This window comes from Thunnus thynnus, chromosome 8 (genome assembly GCF_963924715.1).
Source record: "Thunnus thynnus chromosome 8, fThuThy2.1, whole genome shotgun sequence".
NCBI classification, from domain to species: Eukaryota; Metazoa; Chordata; class Actinopteri; order Scombriformes; family Scombridae; genus Thunnus; species Thunnus thynnus.
In genome coordinates this window covers 28,621,125-28,640,361 of record NC_089524.1, presented here as the reverse complement: position 1 = coordinate 28,640,361, position 19,237 = coordinate 28,621,125, and the positions used below count along the sequence as shown (strand labels likewise).

The 19,237-nt window shown below is 41.3% G+C and overlaps 1 protein-coding gene across 1 annotated transcript; it reads left to right on the top strand.

Moving 5' to 3' along the window:
• Positions 1-7,076: 7,076 nt before the first annotated feature.
• On the top strand, positions 7,077-18,544 carry sap130a (Sin3A-associated protein a). Its single transcript, XM_067597797.1, has 21 exons — positions 7,077-7,208; positions 8,186-8,314; positions 8,401-8,666; positions 9,752-9,919; positions 10,011-10,137; positions 10,270-10,385; positions 10,480-10,604; positions 11,416-11,563; positions 11,655-11,745; positions 11,887-11,991; positions 12,126-12,267; positions 12,907-13,022; positions 13,245-13,541; positions 13,634-13,805; positions 14,154-14,252; positions 14,359-14,720; positions 14,822-15,067; positions 16,166-16,291; positions 16,406-16,509; positions 16,732-16,845; positions 17,066-18,544. The coding sequence occupies exons 2-21, from the start codon at positions 8,203-8,205 to the stop codon at positions 17,222-17,224; spliced, it is 3,195 nt and encodes a 1,064-aa protein (XP_067453898.1). The 5' UTR covers positions 7,077-7,208; positions 8,186-8,202; the 3' UTR covers positions 17,225-18,544.
• The last annotated feature ends 693 nt before the right edge of the window (positions 18,545-19,237 follow it).

The window sequence follows — 19,237 nt, the reverse complement described above, 5'->3', positions numbered from 1 at the left end:
CCCTTCATGGACAACAGAGGCCATGGTAAGCTTGAATAGAGGTTGTCGTTAGCTTGACTTCATGGTGGTCATGATGGACTCCAATGGTTGGTCCAACCAGTTTTTACAAGACAGACACAGGCACAGTTTCCACAGACAGTCCCAAACCCACTTCACTGCTTCACATTTGTATTTTCAGTATGTTCCAAATGGTTGTTGTTTCACCCAACTTTGGCCACATATATTGCTTTCATCAAGTGGTATCACTCTTTTTCCTGTGGTTGTGTCTTTAGCATAACAACATTGTAGCAAAGACAACTGGGTGGAACATAATATTCAGAAGGGCAATAGAGTTGTAGGTACAGCAGGACTGATTTTTATATCCTTGAAAACTCGTCACCAAAGAAACACAATGTAACCGTCCACATCCGCTGTTCTCTATGAAGAAAGAAACAAACTTTGAACAGCGACCTTTTACACATGCAGGGTACATGGGTGGGACTGCAATTGAAGACTATCAATAGAATATCGATTGCCAACATTTTCTAAATTGAAGGGAAGTTCATTGAGGATCAGGATTATACTGACCCACATCTTTAAAATTGTTTATATCTACGGTTTTATTTTAGTGAGACATAATCTTGGCATCATCATTTAGTGAACACAATGTCTTCATAACATTTACCCTCCCCTGACTGACATGGTGAAGCCCTGATAGTCTGCTTTCCATTATTTATCAAGCAAACAAGTCTCTCATGACAGACACAAGTCAGTGTTGTTGTGCTGTAAGCTGTACTTTCTGTTCTGTACATCAAAAGCCAAGCAACTGAAGAATACTTGGAATTTCAGCTATTCTCATCATCAACAGAAGATCTTGTTTCACATGATGTAAAATTTCAAACCTGCTCTGTGTCACAATAGGGACTGTTCTGCTCCGACTGACTGGGGCGAAGCATGAATTCTAAGAATATGGTTATAGGAGCCTGAAATGTTGTTGACCCACGTCACTCAACGCAGTGAAGTAGAAGTAAAGCAGGAACTTATTTCTGAATTATCTGTGTACAAGTTGAATATTGAATTGTTTGTTGCTATTGCTTTAAGGGAAGTTTTAAGATGTCTTCATATCAGTCCATGTGGCCTTCACATGTATAAATTCCTCTGTAAACCTTGACTTTTAATGTAAATGTTTTTGCCTTCCCTGTTCCCCCTGGTGAGCTTGGTTTGGCATTCCATAGATGCCACGCATTTTCCTCCTGCTGCCTTTACTTGTTGTAGCCGAGTGCCACTTTTCTCAGCTCCAAAAAGCTGCAAAGACAAATCTCCATCTGTTCAACACCTTTTTCAGCTGGGAAATATAGCACTGTCTGTGATTTACCATTACTTTGGTCCCATTTGTGCTCAGACAGATCACATTTCAGATATTTCATCCTGCCACTAATGGCCACATGTAAGACAAGATCCCCCCGCCAAACTGCGAGTGATGTTAGGGGTTCTGTAGGTGAAAGGTTATGATTACGTGACTTCAGGCAGTGCCAAGTCTGAGCAGAAGGAGATTCATTCCCAGGAACACTCAAGTGTCCCAAAGTCGTCATCATTGAGCAAGGATGAAGAAAGAATTAACTCCATGTAGGTGTGCATACCACACACATCTGGAGCCCTGCAGGAATTACTGTGATTGTTGTCAGGACTGTAGCGTGTATCACCATGATTTCACCACTTTGACTCCCAGAAACTGTGAATGATTCTCACTTGACCACAACATCAGTCACAGTGGATCAAGAACAGATGTCAATGAAGTAAGCTTGTTCCGACAAGCGTTTTGTTGTTTGTTTTACATGGTCAGTAAACTGAACACACATTATTTCACATGTGTTATGTGAAATAATGTATGTTCTTTACATTCTGTCCTGTTGTTTATATATTGTATGCATGGGTTCATACAGCTTATATTCATCTTGCCCCTACAGTTATTGTACTTTTTAAGTCATGTAATATTTGTATTATAAAGTGAGTAAATCAATGTGTCTGGCAGCAGTAAAGGGGACAACTGGTAACAAATCATCTGTCTTTTTTTGGAGGCTTTTGAGCACATTTTGCACCAAACGCCTGTGAGAAATACTTGGAAAAATAACTGTGGAGCTCTGTGTTTTGCCTTAATTTCCATGGAGATTCCAAAACTTCCTGCCTACAGCAGTCATGGAATGTGCCCCCACCCCCTTAACTTTTCCACATAAATCAGGGCACCGTCCTCTAATTTTAGGGCTGTTACTGAGATGAAGCAAACCTCTCAGATAGCAAGCCACTTGCAGCAAATTTTTGGGTTCGTGTCAATTGCAGCAGTGTGTCTACTCAGTGAGAGGTGTGAAGGTGTTTTCTTTAGGTGTTTACTGTGGCTGAACAGCAGCAAGAGCAGCACACCTGTTCTGCTCCTCTGCCACCCCTGAACCACTTATTTTCCATCCACCTCTTCTTGCTTTGCATCACTTCACAGTGCTCCACAGTTTTCATTTCAAAGTAGAAGATGTCATCGATTGATGCACTGATTGATGTGTTTATATTAACAATGGATCAAATGACTACATTTAATATAAAAGAGTTTGATTCCACTGATAATCACACATGAAGTTTCACCTGAGTCTGTAGTTCCCCTCAGCTCCACAGAGCATTTTAGTGTCTTTCAGCCCAATGTTTTGGTTTTACAGCAAACTTTACTGTTTTGGATAAGTCTCTTTGCTCTCATCCACCTAGTTTCCTTTCTTCCAGCCACAGCAGAAAGATGTTTTCAGTGACCTAAGCTTTAATACCCCCACTGTGCAATACCTGCCCAGCACCAAACAGCAGCCACTGTTAGCAGCTAGCTCGTGAGCATAGTGTAGCATTTAGCGGCTAAAGAGCTGGATATTTCCCACAAATAGTTCCTGAAGAACAAACCAGAGCTAAAAGGAGAGCAAATATCGGACTTATATTCAACAAATGGCCAGAAACACAACTCCAAGCAAATGCTAATGTTGCTATTGGGCAGAATTTTAGACTTGCGACTTTCACTCAAGTCAGGCGTAAGTCACAAAAATGAGGACTTGGGACTTGGGACCGGTTGGTTGGTGTTACATTGGAGTAGCTAGAGGGACGATTTACGAAACTCTTGCAAGATTTGTACGCTAACCTTAACCCTAACTTTAACCCTAACCCACACCTTAACCCTAAACTTAACCTGAACCTTAACCTTAAATCAACTTTAAGTCTAACCCTAACCGCAGTCGCGAGATTTCGTCCCTCCAGCTGATCCAATCTAGCATTTACCCTTTGGACCAGAGTGCTGAGAGAAATGACTCCCTAAAGACTTGACTTGAGACTTGAAAGCAATAAAAATGAAGTTTCAAATATTGCTGGGGTAAAATCAGAGCAGTAAAAAACTAAATGAGACAGTGCTAGACAGGCCTGGCATTGCTGAAGCTTGAATATTCAATGAACTGAGATGACTTGGTATCAGCTATGTAAAAAAAAACTGTATTTACACAGCTTTGAAAATGAAATGTTCAAAGGACATGTCAGTTTTATTGGTGAAAATTTAGAGACATGGCAAATTGCTACTGATGACTTCCACAGGCTAACTAAAACACTTAGTTCACTGACACAGGAGTTCTTTATGACTGTTTGGCTGGTTTGAGTCTAGGACTGTTAGTGGTTCCCAGTGAATCAACTGAGGAGCCTAGTCCAGAAAGACTGATTCACTGTAGGAAAGGAATGAGTAGATGAGTCAACATGTTCTGTGTCTGGAGCAATCTACAGGCTAAATGAAGACAACAATACCTGAGTCAGCAGTTAAAATCAGACACTGCATGGCCAGGTGCAAGATATGAAATGCTTTCTTAAAGTCTGTAATGAGTAATGAGAAATGTAGATGAATGATCAAGTGGCAGAGATCGTAAGAGCAATAGATGCAAACAATTCATGCTAAGATGAGTCATGATAAGATGAATTTAAAGCTCAATATTTTGATTTGATTACTAGTTATGTACACTTTGTAGCATGTCACAAAATTGTAGTTGTTTACAGTTGGCCTGTGAAAAATGTCACTTACGTCACAAAAGTGAACAATGGAATCAGCGTAACTAGAGAGAGAGCGAGCCATAAGCAGTATGTTTTCCCTGAAAGTCCCCTGACACATGTTTTTACTTGGTTGTCACACTTGTTTAGTTTCACCTTGCCTCTTTCTGAGCGATTCATACTCGTCTTGGGAAACGTCATTTTGTCATTTCCCTGTAACTAGTTTCTTCTCTGTGACAATACATTCCTCTGAAACTACATTTCATCACAGCCCACATCATTTTCCTCAGTAATCAGCAATAATATCCGAAGAATGCTTGTCATGAAGGTTTCACAAGTTCCCAGTTAAAGCAACATACCAACAGGTGTGTGTGAGTGAGTGAGCGAGTACAGCTGGGGAATTTAGTGGTCATGCCTCAGCATGCAGGAATGTTTTATGGCCCAGATGTATGTAAATGATGATATACTTGACTAGTCCTATGTGGGATAGTGAATAAGGTATGCACTTCGTAGATACTCTTGAACCATTGTCAATGTATTGTTACCAGCAGAGCAGAAAGTGTTCTTGTTCTCTCTTTTCTTTTTTTTTTTTACTTTTTTGAATCATTATTTAAAAGAGCCATAGGTGGGGGCAGATTCAACATAAATGACTTATGGCTTCAATTTTATATTGTCACAAGTGACTATTTTGATCCTTTTCCATGCCTAAAATAAAAAAAATATTAATGCTAGCAATCAAGACAATGTCTCATCTTCAGTCCTTCTAAGTAAACTTTATTTTTTTTTTGTTTTTTCACTAAGATCATATGTCTTCAAAATGATGTATGGATGTAAGACATGAAAGATGTACATGTGTTTGCACACTGATATTTTGGTTTTAAAATCAATGTTCGGCATAATAGTTACTTTCCAGCACATTTCCAGTACAGTTTAGAGTTGATTGCTTTAGTTCTGAACAAAATGCCTACAGTTTACAGTTCAAGAGCTGAATAGCCTCAGTGTACTTCTCATGAACCGCTCAGATGTCCTTCTGTAAAGGCAAGTGACAGAGATGTTACACAGGGCGACAGCTGTAGCCTGTAGGATCTACTGTATCTCTTATATCAACTATATCAGAGATTTTTTAAATTACTGAAGAAATGGTGGAACTGACAAATCATAATCATACAGACAGATGATGTAGTAAACATACCTTCATACATGTAACATGATCCTTAGCACTGTTTCACCCAAACATTTAAATGCATTTTTTTTCCTTCACACAAATAATACAAACCCACTGTTATTGAAAATAACAATTTTGTAGCCTCAGCAGTTAATTTAGTCTTGGAAAGTGAACAAATCGCAAACTTCCTCCAGAAACCTGTGTGAAATTTTCATAAAGGAGAAGCAGACATTAAGAAAGGCCTGTTTCAAAATACACCTTTTTTTTTTTTTTTACTGCAGATTATCTTTTGACTTCATCTTAGGAAAAGCACAGGCATTACTAATAACATTAACCCAGTTATGCTTCTATTATATTCAGGTGTCCCAGTAAACCATGACAATGTGACAGTGAGCCTTTATGCACAATACCAGGAACCTGAAACTGAGGCAGCTAAGTGGATTCAGCCATCGTTTATCTTATTATTTACACCTGTGGTTTTCCTACTGTGACATGTCAATATGTCTTCTGAGAAAAGGCCTATGAACAAACTGTCTTCTGCTCAGCTAATCAGCCTATTTTCCCTCATTCAATTACTTGACCTGCAGGTCAAAGCAGTCAGACCTGACGACATTTCCATGGTTGGCTAGTGCCCCCTAGTGTTTCAGTGAGGTTATTACGGTAGTTTGCACTATTGTAGGACTGGGAGGGTTCAAACGTTACTTCAGTCTTGGAGTGAGCAGACAGCCCAAATCAGTTTGTGCGGGAGACTTGACCTGCAAGCCAAGGGTCACGTGACAGTCAGACTCAGCCGAAACCATTAGTCTCTATTTAAATGTCTTTTCTCTCAAATTATCAAATGTATAGGGTGCCGTGAAAAGCAAAAGACAATCCAATAATTGAATATATATTATTCTGAAATGGGTCATTCTGCATGAGTACTTTGCTACTTTAAATATATTGATGCTAACATGTAGGCCCTTTGAAAAAGTAAATTTTAAATGCATGATTTTTTACTTTTAACAGAGTATTTTTACACTGTGGTATGCTACTTTTATTTAAGTAAAAAAAAAAAAATCAAGTACTTTACCCACCATTGTACAATGTTGCAGTAGGTCTACTTAAATGAGTATTGCCATTCCCTTATACTATTACTCCACTACATTTCAGAGACAAAATATGTAATTTTTATTCCTCATTTATACAGCTATATCTCTGCAGTTTAAAGGTGAAAGATGAAACTAAAGTGGTCAAAAAGAGCTTGACCAGCTATGCAAGAATACTTTTACTTTTGATACTTGACTACATTTTGCTGATAATACTTTTGTACTTCTGTACTATATAATGGTGAATGCAGTACTTTCATGGAGTTTATATTTACATAGAAGTGTTGTTCTTGTAATTAAATAAAGGAACTGAGTACTTCTTCAACCACAAGCCAATAATGATCAAAATATTGAATATTTAACTGCAACAGTATACCTCAGTGGTGGTAAATTGGCAGTACCATGGATGTATTACAGGAACTCTGATACATCTATGGGACGTACATGTTGTCAGGTTAGCTCGGCTGCCTCCGTTTATACCATGTGACCCTCGTCCTGCAGGTCGGAGCCGGACCGCGTTATATTTTTCATACCTGCATTCTGCGAAGACCCGCCCCTACTCTGCCTCTGATTGGCTCTGCTCTGACCCCCATATAAATATGTCACACCCTGCGCAACCCTCATATCTAAACTAACCAATCCAACCCACGAAGGCAACGAGTACTAGCCAATCAGAGTCAGAGTAGGACGGGTCTTCGCGGAATGCAGGTGGGGAAAAAAATAAGGCGGTCGGAGCGGTCCGTTGAGAGACTGGGGGTTGGTCAAAACATTTTCGGAGCTCCGATTGGTCCGCGATCTGGCAGTGTAGTCTCTGATTGGTGGAATGAAGCAGGGAGGTCCGGCTCTGTCCCTGAGCGTTCTTCCGGCTTACATGTTGGAAAAAAGAAAAGACGAATGGAAAAAATTGTAATCCACAAAACGACCATTGCCTAGTAAGTCCGCAATACGGTAATTCCTGCACATATACCCAACATATTTGTTTGTTTAGCTGTGCGAAGTCTACGCCGTTGTACTGTTGTAAAGTTGAGCATTGTGCATGAAAACCAGGTTAGCGAACACAACGTTAGCTTGCTGCTAGCTACGATAGCTGGCTAGCTCGGTAGCTTTTTAGTTTTAAGATTACCGAACCAAAACCACCGGCCACAGCGTTTGTTATCTTACCGGGCTGATATCGCGTTTGTTCATTATGATATAGGCCGTCAAAAAGCCGCCGCTGTGCTCGCACGTTAACTTGATATTTGATTAGTAATGATGCAGTTGTTGTCGAGCAGTTAAACCACACTGTTATTGCCCATTTAACGTTAAACAAAGCTCCACCCAAAAGCTCTGGTCTTGTTTTTCACAGTTATACTTAATTATGTCAAACTTTATCAATACCGGTTGGTAAATGTTATCGACCTGGCCCTGGTTCATTAACGATAATACCCCGCCGCATGTGAAGGGTTAAACTGGGGGGTTTTATTGTTAGTGGTCCTCGTACATGAGTAGTATTTGTCACATACACATTTGAAAAAAATGCGCAATACGTTTCAGTCACTACAGAATATCTGAACAGGCTGTATATACTCTACATAACCATCTACTTACTAATTGTAACGTCATTTTTTTTTTAATGTGAGATTTATCTCTGCACTCCATGCGCTCTTCACTTCTTCGCAATATTTGTATCCTGTTTACAGTTCACAGAAAGTGATTCACCTGTATATAGTCATTCCATGTGTATATTTCTGAAGATTGTTGTTTATTCTGTGTAAATACATTGAGAGTCACTAAACCGCAGTCAGATTTCCTGTATGTGTAAACATACTTGGTCAATAAAGATGATTCTGATTTATTGATTTTAAACCTTGATAATTATCTCGATATGTGTGCTACTAGAATTAATGTTCAACTGTTAACACCATTTTAGGTCTTAAAAAAGTCAAAATGAGCTCCCAGCAATTCCCCCGACATGGGCTGTCTGCTTCCAGCGGGGGAGCACCTCAGATCCCTGCTGGAGGAAACCTAGTGTCTGTCAATCAGCCGTCAAACCCACCAGGTAACTTACTGTCACTGAAATGACTTGGGCGTATACATAACATATGGCAAGGAAGACACCTGTTTAATCAAAATGTTTTCCATCAGCTGGTGCAGATGCAGACAGCGGTCGGGATGCCGACCATGGGCAGCAGGATCATCCACCTGCGGGAGGCGGGGGAACCTTGGTGTTCAGAGATGACAAGCAGGAGACCATGGTGGTCAGACCGTACCCACAGGTACAGACACATGGCCAGCCACAAGCTGCTCCCCAAGCTGTGCCCATCCAGCCCGGCACACCCGTGACCGTACCTGCTCCCTCTGTCCACCTCCCACAGGGCCAGCCTGCAGTCCTCACTGATGGACAGATGAAGGTGATGATTACTTCTCTTAACTGTTAAAACATCTAGAAGCCTTGTATATACATTTCATATAATAAAAATATGAGGTGTCTTTACCATCTTAAATTTGATGTTAATGCAGTTTAATTGCACATAAGCTGGCAAAGATATATATTCCTCATTCTGCGGTTGTGGGACAATAAACCGTTGCTTTCTGAGGTTGAATTTGTTCACTCAGAAAGTGTTGAATTATAGCTAGTTTACATTTGATAATCTTTATGAAGATGGAAGCTTGGCTGGACCGATTTTGGGTGATTTGAAGGAATTCAGGATGTAATAATCTGCCTTCTTCATCCTAACCTCATGCTCTCCAGATTTCCTTTTAAAGTGTGCTTAATTTTGCTAGTCTGTCTTGTTTAGTGTTAACTGGTCCAGGCTGAAATAAAGAGCAAGCCTTGCTACAGCCAATGGCCAATAAGCTCAAGAGGGAAGACAAAGGATTGAACAGGAAAATCATAACCTTAACAACTATGATAGTTCCTGTTCTGTACACAGTCTTTCTCAGTTTCATGTAGTTCTTGCTATGTAAATTCATTTGGAAGAATTCAAGCTGAGACTGAGGTTATATTTTTACAAAATATCAACAGCAAAAACTACTATTTTGCATTTTTGAAGCCATGTACATAGAGCTTTTAAAGATCTAACTGATATATTAAGGGGTTTGTTTGCCAATTTTACACCCATGGTAGACTTTCAGAGAGGATAAATTGTTCTTCGCAATTTTGTCATGGATAAACCTATTGCTAAATTTAAAAAAAAAAATCTGAAACAAATCGTTCCAGTCAGAGTGCTAATTATGAAGTTTTTTTTTTCTTAATAAATGGTTCAGTGATAACATTTTGTATGTATACTGGCTACGTGCAAACTGTCTAACCTCACAATTACTACTTATAGTTACAGCAGTTCTACTGCAACATGTTGTGAAAGGTGTACATGGATGATGTGGTGAATGTGCATTTTGGTTTCAGTAGATGTTCTTTTCTAGCATTGTTCTTAACACACTTCACTGCCAAAAAATATAATTTCTGTTATAATGTATGTTTTGTGTGTTTTTTCAGGCTGTCCTGAAGTCACCTATGCCAAGTCGTCTCATTGCCCCAGCACCAGCTTCCAACCAGGGTCACATCCCCATACCCTCCAAGGTCCCTGGTCACATTACTGTCACCATAGAAAGCAGTATTGCTCCAACCACGTCTATCCCCGTGGCAACCATCAGTGGTCAGCAGGTGAGTGCAATGTTCGTTGGATATAAGTGCATGTTATTATGTATGTTACTTAGTGTATGTCACTAAAGACCTGAGCTGCTTTGTGTTTCAGGGTCATTCCAGCAACTTACACCACCTGATGCCAGCTAACATTCAGATCATTCGGGGCAGTGCCCCTGCACTGCAGATCGGGACCCCTACGGTCCCTCCCCAGACCTTCACGTCCCATTTACCCAGAGGTATGCATGATGTAGTAAGAACAGTATGCCGCCCTTGATGAAATGTTTGCTTCTCCTTAAAACAGCAGTCCATGTACTCCTCATTTTATCAGCAGTGTATTTTGCTAGATCAGTGTATTTTTTGCCCTGTAGGGGCTGCTGCAGCAGCTGTTATGTCAAGCTCCAAAACTGTCCTGCGGCCAGCTACTGGAGCAAGTGCAGGCCCCGGCCAGCCCACAGTGCAGCACATCATCCACCAGACTATTCAGGTGCCCAGATTTACTCACAGTTAAAGAAGTGTAGATATTGTGCCGGGCATTTTGGATCATCCTGTGTAACTGTGTCATATCTCTCTGTCCACAGTCCCGCCCTGCTGTAACAACGTCTACAGCTGTGCTTCCAACTGTGGTGGCTCCCATTTCAGCAACAAGAACTCAGTCTCCTGTTATCAGTCCAACAGTTACACACTCTGCAGAGGTGACACATGGGTAAGCAGCAGTGTAATGATTTATTGACCAGGACATTAACAGAGATGTTGCATGTGTAAATGCCAGAGGTGATAAGCTGGTCACGGTTTGATTTTATGATGAGGAGTTTTACGACTAACTAAAACAAAACAATTTGTGGTGCTAGTCGGAATGATAGGCTGTATTTCTGTATCTATAGCATGTCTATCTGTCCTCTGGTCTATAAAGGTATTTGTATAAAATTAAGGTAGCATCAAGTAATTTCAATCACTTTTTTCCAAGCACAGACTGGAACATTTGGATATTTATTTTACAGTGAAGTCATATGACTGTATAAATAGTCACTCAGACGCAGGATAAAACTGAGCAAAGCAAATAAAAAGTCACAATAATTGCCTTTGTGCATCTCTGCCATCAGCCTTTTGGAAGAGCCCTGGTGCATTCAGTGACCTGTCAGAGAGCAAAGATCTTATCAGTTCTAATAAAACACTGCTGCTTTTTGTGTAGTATTTTACAGCAGCAATGTCCAGAAGAACATCTTGAACTTGTTTTCCATGTCTTTCTAAAACGTAGCTTAGACCAGTGATTCCCAACCTTTTTGGTTGCTTGTGACTACTTAAAACAAAGGCCAAAGTTATGGCCTTGGGCTGAGCAGTTTAACTAAACAGTGTTTTTTCTGTCTAAAACTGTTTGATTTGGTGGATTTTTAAAGGCCCGAAGAGGTGAAAGTATCCAGTATTTCTCTGAAAAAAAAGTTACAGAAAAGTCAGAAAAAAATGTTACTTTTATGTAACACGGAGAAGTCAGTAATTTGAGTTTTTGACTCTTTCAGGCGTCCAGGGCTGACCATTCACCCTCCCCCAGCCACCGTCAGTATCCAGAGGCCTCAGACATCCCGTGACACAGCTACACGGATCACACTGCCATCTCACCCTGCAATTGGGGCTCAAAAGCCCCAGCCTCCGCACACTATGACGCAGGTTACTGCTTCTTGATGATGACCAGCAAAAAATAATGAAAAGTCATTTTACACAGTGACTAAAATAATTCCCCTTTTTTGTTCCCTAACAGAAGCCCATCTTCAGTACTGTGACACCAGTAGCTGCAGCAACTGTGGCACCAATTGTTGCCACTAACACTGTGCCATCAACCACCACAATAGGTATCACCTTTTTGTATATTCATTTCTATCAGCTAGTCATTAAAGTTTGTAATGCTAGACTAAATGACCCAAAATTTAAACCACAAATAGAGCAGTTGTTTTTACACAAATACTGATAATCCTATCCTCCTTAATGTTTAGGCTCTGTGCCACATACCCAAATGACCAGTAACACCATTGTCACCATGACGATGGCCTCACACTCCTCTCATGCTACAGCAGTGACCACCTCTGCCATCCCTGTTGGTAAGTTGACCCCTTTCTTTCACTGGAACACTTTTGTGTGCTTCATAAGCAGGCGTTGTTACCTTGACCTCAATCTTTTCATCGTGTGTTCTAATGAACATTTATTCTTAACCGTCTCGTGATGTTGTTCACAGCTAAAGTGGTCCCTCAGCCCATCGCCCACTCTTCATCCCGCGTGCAGCCAGACTACCCTGGAGAGAGAGCCAACCTCATCCCCATCCCAGGCCATCGGTCATCTCCTAACCCTGTCACCATGGAAGCAAGAAGTGACAACAGGTGAGCACACGATGTTGGTGAATGGATTTTGACTCTATGACACAGTGTACGAGGAAAGACTGAACAACCAATTCATCTTACATCCGTTACTTGTGTTTGGAAAGTCTGAGGGTAATCAACTGACATGAATATTTAACTATTTGTTTTTCTTATTTCATATATTATGCCCTATTATACTTAAAATGTGTATACATGCAGAGAGTTGTTTCATACTGGAAACCTTTCATATGTTTATATATTTGTTATTCCTCATAAATCAACCCTCTTGAAACAAAACAGAAACATAATTGCTCATTTATCTGCAGTTGTAGCACACGCTGTGATTGGCTGTTGGGTGTGACCATATACTAAGTACAAGTAGGGATAGCAGGGTAAAAGTGTTCTTTAGACATTAGCAATTACTTGTTTTATTAGCCAACAACGATCATTTATGGAGACACGTTGCAAAATTAGGGAGGATGTCTTGAAATTGTGACCTCTGTACCTTGTGTTAATGAGAATTAATTCTGAGATATTGTATCTTGTATCTCATTAGTGAAGATAAGAAATCAAATGATCAAACTTATTAGCCTCATTAGCAGAGATACTTTATTTAAATGACGATGAATCTTGGACTAATCTTGTTTGTTGTATTTTAAGGCCCTCTGTGCCAGTGCAGTTCCAGTACTTCCTGCCGGCATACTCCTCGTCATACCCTCTGACGCACACCTACACCCCCATCAGCAGCTCTGTATCTACCATCCGCCAGTATCCTGGTAAGCACTATTAATCAGTTTTATTAGCAGTCACAGTTAACTGTTGTGGTGACTGGTGTATAGTGCAACATATCACACATTATTTGACTTGACATGTGAAAGCAAATTGACATTTTGGCAAAATATACTAAAATATGTATGTTGAATGTGAAACCAGAGAGTTAAATAAATGACTTGATTGCATAAAGATCTCATTTTAAATTTATTTTGACTCTCAACAAGTTACTCCTCAAGCTCCGAGTTCAGCACTGCCCACTCAAACTGGAGTAGGTGTGGCCACCACCGTCCATCTAAACCACATGCAGCTGATGGCAGTGGATCGGATTGGTCTGCCATCTGCACAAATCAGCACCCAGGGGATCCAGCCAGCACCAATCGCTGCACAGGGCATTCAGCCTGCACCGATAGGAGTGCAGGGCCTGCACACATCTGCACCAATCACCACACAGGGAATACAGCAGGCACCAATAGTCACTCAGCAACAGCAGCAACAACAACCACAGTCTGAAGCAAAATCTGGTAATAACTTAATGAACAGTGAAATAACACGATCTTGATGAATACTTAACTGAGTTGTGGGCTGTTTGTAATGCATGTTTTATTTTGTTCAGGGGTTGTTTTGGCTGATGGCTTTGTAGCTAGCCCGATCAGCAGCACATTCAGCACCACCCAGCCTGTAGCCACCATGGTGCAGGCGCACGCCCAGGGAGGAGTCGGAGGAGCTCCCACACTAGTCTCCTCCCCTAGACCCAGCATCCTCCGCAAGAAGCCCGCTAATGAAAGGTGAGGTTAACACCAGCACGTCAAACGTTGCCTTTTCATGGAGCTTTACTTACTTTATTTTCTAGATCATTACTAGATATGGTTACCCTAACCCCCTGGCCTCATTAAAACAAAGCCCAGTCCTACAATCATACTGAACCCAGACACAGGTTTTAGACTGCTCTCTCTCTGTGTCACTTGACTTCCACACCTTGGCTTTTCAGTGCCTCATAGTCACTGCATAGCAGGATAACTACCAGCACTGGATTATTATAATTAAAGTCTGGCAAAAACTTGATATAAATTCAAAGTGCATGGCTAAACGTTTCCTTTTACCAAACAAATCCTCCCTGTACTTGTGTGTTTCAGTTGCGTTCGTAAGAACCTGATCCCCGCGCAGGCCAGTGAACCTAGTAGTGGCAGAATAGAGAGTGGCGTGAGAGGAGCAGGATCTCCCAGACCTGCAAGGTAAGCTGCTGTCGCATTGATCTCATCAGTTACAGACATGTTTGCATCCTGTCATTATGAGTTCTGATATGAGTGTGTGATCTGACACTTTCGATTCCTCTCTCAGTGTGAAACCCAAAGCTGAGGTGCACATGGCGGTGGCCCCTCCTGTCATGGCTACAGTAGAAGCACTACCTTCTCAGGGAGGGGAGCAGCAGGCCGTGTCCTCAAATGCCCAGCACCTCGGCCAAGCCATACCCACCATGCTGGCCACGCCGGGGCCCGTACCTCCCTCCCAGCCCTCCACCGTCCTCTCAGCCCTGCCAGCAGCCATGGCTGTAACTCCTCCCGTTCCCGCTTCAATGGCCAACACTGTGGCCTCTCCCACTCAGCCTGCAGCCAGTAGCACTGCAGCTTGTGCTGCCAGCTCCGCCTGCCCAGATGTGAAAATCAAGCAGGAGGTGGAGACAATGGACACTTCTCAGCCAGGTGAGGATCATGTCATCAGTGATGTGATCTGGGAATTCGATAAATATAAATAAACAAAAACATACACAGAAGTGAACAATTTGTTTGTCTCTCTCCCTCAGATCCAAATGCAAACTTGTCATCAGCGCCAGCCCTCAACACCCAGGCTTCAACCCTGAACACTCCCGCAATAGGTGATATGATCCCCGGGGCCTCCCCGAGGAAGAAGCCCCGCAAGCAGCAGCATGTTATTTCTACAGAAGAGAGCGAGATGGTGGAGACCAACAGCACAGACGAGGAGAAAGCCCCAGGCAGGCCCATCACTGGCAGGGCTGAGAGGCGTGAATCTCCACCAAGAGAATATGTTGGTATGTAATGTCATCCATTGTGACAGTAAAAATACTCATAATACTTATAACAGGTGTGTTATCTGTGTTGTTACATAAGCCTCTTTCTTTCTGAATGTGGTTGAGGGAGAGAGAGAGAGAGAGAGAGAGAGAGAGCGGGTGTGTGATGGTGGCTGCCAGATGGGAGCAGAGTATGAAGTTAGCAGTATAATGTTAGCTGTGAATGCCAGTGCAATGTGTGTAGTCTACAGTTCAGGCTGTTTGTCAGTGAGTAAATGCTCCTGCTGTAGCTACATTTAGAGATGTTTCTGGTGAAGAGGCATGTCCGTCTGCTGTTAATCAGCAGGAGTGACAAGTGACTTTTAAATCCTTAATTACAAATCTCCATATGCCTGCTCACTAAAACTTTGCTCTGTGCTTCATAAGAGTAGTTAATGTTATAGATATGATTTGGATTGTGATATTAAAAATAATATAATAATGTTAAACGGAACATGATGTTGTGATATTGTGGCACTAAACATAGACACGCAGGATTTTAAAAGAGAGCTGTTGCTTGAATAGAGGAGACATTCCTAGTTTTTGTGGTGTGTTTAAATATTTTACGTAAGATGTTCATAACCTTTTGTAAATGTTTTCATGTAACTAACTGTATTGCTTTCATAAAGCCATATCATTTTTTTACAGCTCCGTCAGATTGAAGATGATGAATGATCAGCTTGGGTGTGGCTCAGCGTCTGACGGAACTTTGAATAAAAAAAGCAATATTGTTAGTTACATGAATAAACATTTACAAAAGAGTGTGAACATTTTATTTAAAATATTTAAACATTCAAAAAACAGCAATGTCTCCTATTTAGCGGAGTCTTGTGATTGGTTCGCTCACTCCACATGACAGTGACGGATTTAACCCTTTACATGCTTGTCCCTAGCCGTACCAGCATTTTCCCTGAAATGTTACTAGGTCTTGAGGTGGGAAATTGGCGGTACAGATTTCCCTGAATATCGATCCCTGCTCCCATTCACACATGACCCCATGCAGGAAATGTTCCTGAACATTTCAGGGATAGGCTGCATGTGTGAAAGGGTCTTTAGTTAACACTCATTGTTCTCTTTCAGATGAGGAAGGAGTGCGTTATGTGCCAGTCAGGCCTCGGCCACCTGTTACCCTTTTGCGGCACTACCGTAACCCCTGGAAGGCTGCCTACCACCACTTCCAGAGGTACAGCGACATCCGGGTCAAAGGTCAGTAGTCAAAAACACCTGCTCATATTACCTTGTGTACTCAGTTGATTTTATACAACTCAGGCTAACTGAGGCCTTTTTTTCTCTAACAACACTTGTCTGTTTGTCTCTCAGAGGAGAAGAAAGGCAGCTTACAGGATATGGCCAATCAGAGAGGAGTGGCATGCAGAGCACAAGGCTGGAAAATTCACCTGTGTGCTGCACAGCTCAGGCAGTTGGTAAGTGCTGGTCCTAGACCTGCAGACACATCAATCTTGACTACGTTTAAACAAAGTTGCAGCAGATTACCGTTGTAACTGATTGAACACTATACTATATCATACCTTATCATACGTTCATTGATATTCACTGAAGCCGTGCAGAGGGATTGTTTACATGATGCATTTAAATTTTTTTGATTGGACTACTGTAAACATGTTTGTCTGTTACTTGACCTGTAGTCGAGTTTGGAGCATGATGTGTACAGCCGCCTCTCCACCCTTCAAGAGGGCCTGATTCCAAAGAAGAGAGCAGGCGCTGATGATGACCTTCACAGAATCAACGAGCTTATACAGGTGAGACTGTTACTGCAGGCTGGGACCTTTTCTCTGCTCAGTGATTTGAAAGTCCACCATGAACTGTTAGATATCATCATTGTAAGTTCTTCTAAATATATACAAATAAAATGGAAACAGAAGTGGAGCAATCGCAGTGCTTTCAAACAATGAGTATAACGTCACCTCTATTCCCAAATCAGTCTTTACCAACAAGGTGTTCTATTTGTTTCGTCCTCAGGGCAACATGCAGCGCTGTAAGCTGGTGATGGACCAGGTGACCGAGGCCAGAGACACAATGATGAAAGTGCTCGACCACAAGGAGAAAGTGCTGAAGCTGCTCAACAAGAACGGTGCCGTCAAGAAGTCCTCCAAACTGAAGCGTAAAGAACGTGCTTAGGCGGGGTCGTCTCCTCTGTCGAAGCCACCACTGTCCCCTCTGAAGGGGTGAAGGAGCTGCTCAGAATTTGGTGCTATGATTTGCTGCATACAATCGCACGCACCCTCCCTATCTGCCTGAGAGCGGACAGAGAGAAGTGACAGGAGACTGAGGACAGACCTCAGAAGCAGAAAAGCCCTTCAGGAATAGGTTCTCATTCAAGACACAAACGCACATGTTGAGAGTTAGTAGAGTGGCCAACTGGACAGCCCTGTCACTGGTCCCCCCCCCCCCCCCCCTCTCCCCGTTTTTTTTTTTTTTTTTTTTTTGTTAATTTTTTGAAAACCCCAGAGACAATTTTTACTAACTTAGTTTCTGCCTCTTCTTTTAAGACGACGTTTGAACTGGCACATTGTGTATCTGTGATATTAGGCACTAAATGCTGGTGCAGTAAATCCCTGTAAGTGATGAAAGTGTTTCAGTTAAGGTGAACGTCCCGAGAATTATCGAATGGAATAAATCAAAATCATATATAAGGAGTCCTTTTAGCAAACTGTGTGTATACAGACTAATCTCAATCGCAAACGTGCTCTTTTTCATCGATCTGTGCCTTCATTTTGTCTGTGTACATGAAATGAACAGGGACATGTGAAAGCTGTTCCACATGCTGTTGAAAATACTCATCTTAAAATATCACACAAAGGAAAAGGTCAAGTCAAATCCACTGCTTCCCCCCTTTTTCTCAGAACATCCTGCACTTGCATTTTTCCAAGTTAAGTTCAGATTTGTTCATCTAGAATTTGGTAAACAGTTAACTATCAGCCACAAGTTTAGATGTGATCTAAAAGATTATAGAAGACTTTAGTGGTTTGAGGTTAAAAATGGAACTGATATACAAAAAAATGCTCTTAAGAGATAAATAGTGTCCTCTGATGATTACCTGGAAGTGAGAACTTACTGCATATACATAACGCCAAATTACCTTTACATTTAAAACTGCTATGAATCATCCACTTAATCCAAAGTAAATGGATGTCATAGCGGTGATGATACTTTCATCTGGTGTCAGAAGGTGCAGTGCTCGACAGAGAGCGAGTATCCTCGTGTGGTTACAATGGTGGATTGAATTCATGTAAATCACTGTAAATGTGCTCTTGGTTTTCCATTGACCCGGTTCTTTTCAAGTTTTGTACTCAATGAAACATGTTGTGCTGTGTGATGTGCCGCTTCATTTTGCCGAGTGTAACGATAATGACGTTATGAGATGAAGTGAGCCTGAAACATCCAGCTATTGTACGTTTTTGTCTGTGTAATTATAGTAAAGATACTTAAACAACACAAGATGCACTGTTTAGTTTTTATATCACATTGTTTAGTAGAAGTGTGTTTTCTTCTATCGCTTGAATCAAGAATCTTATTGAAAGATTTCATTTGAATAATGTTTTTAATACTGTTATTCCATATTTCTGACGACTCATTCTGGTGCCAAGCAAAGTGGGTAAACAGGCAGCTGAGGAAAGATAGTGACATAGCAAGATGATTGCTTAACAGTATCGCCAGTATTATCATGGAGCCTCTTACTGAACATGCGCAGTCATTGACAAGTGATTATATTTCACTGTCATTAAATATGAAGACGTGACAGTGTAAAACAACAGACGATACTTGCTGTACAACCCTGTTTTTATCCACAGATACTGATTTATTGTACAGTCTGTGAAACCAGTCTACACCCTTGAATAACGTCTTAAGGTTTTACTTTCCGGAAGTTGTTGTAGCCTGGTGGTCAATCTTTAATGAATTTCCCGTACAGTTTGCATTAATGGTATGAGGTGTTTGTAAACAGCACAATAACATTTGTATAGTGAGCAGTCATTATCTTTACTATCAAATGTTTACAACATAATTCCCTCCAAGTACAGCACAGCGTAATGGCAGTGCTTGATCTGTAATGAGTGTGTTTATGGACTCAACTATTTGAGTCAGGAAGAGCTAGGAAATGGAAAAATTCTGACTTTTTATTTTAATTTTATG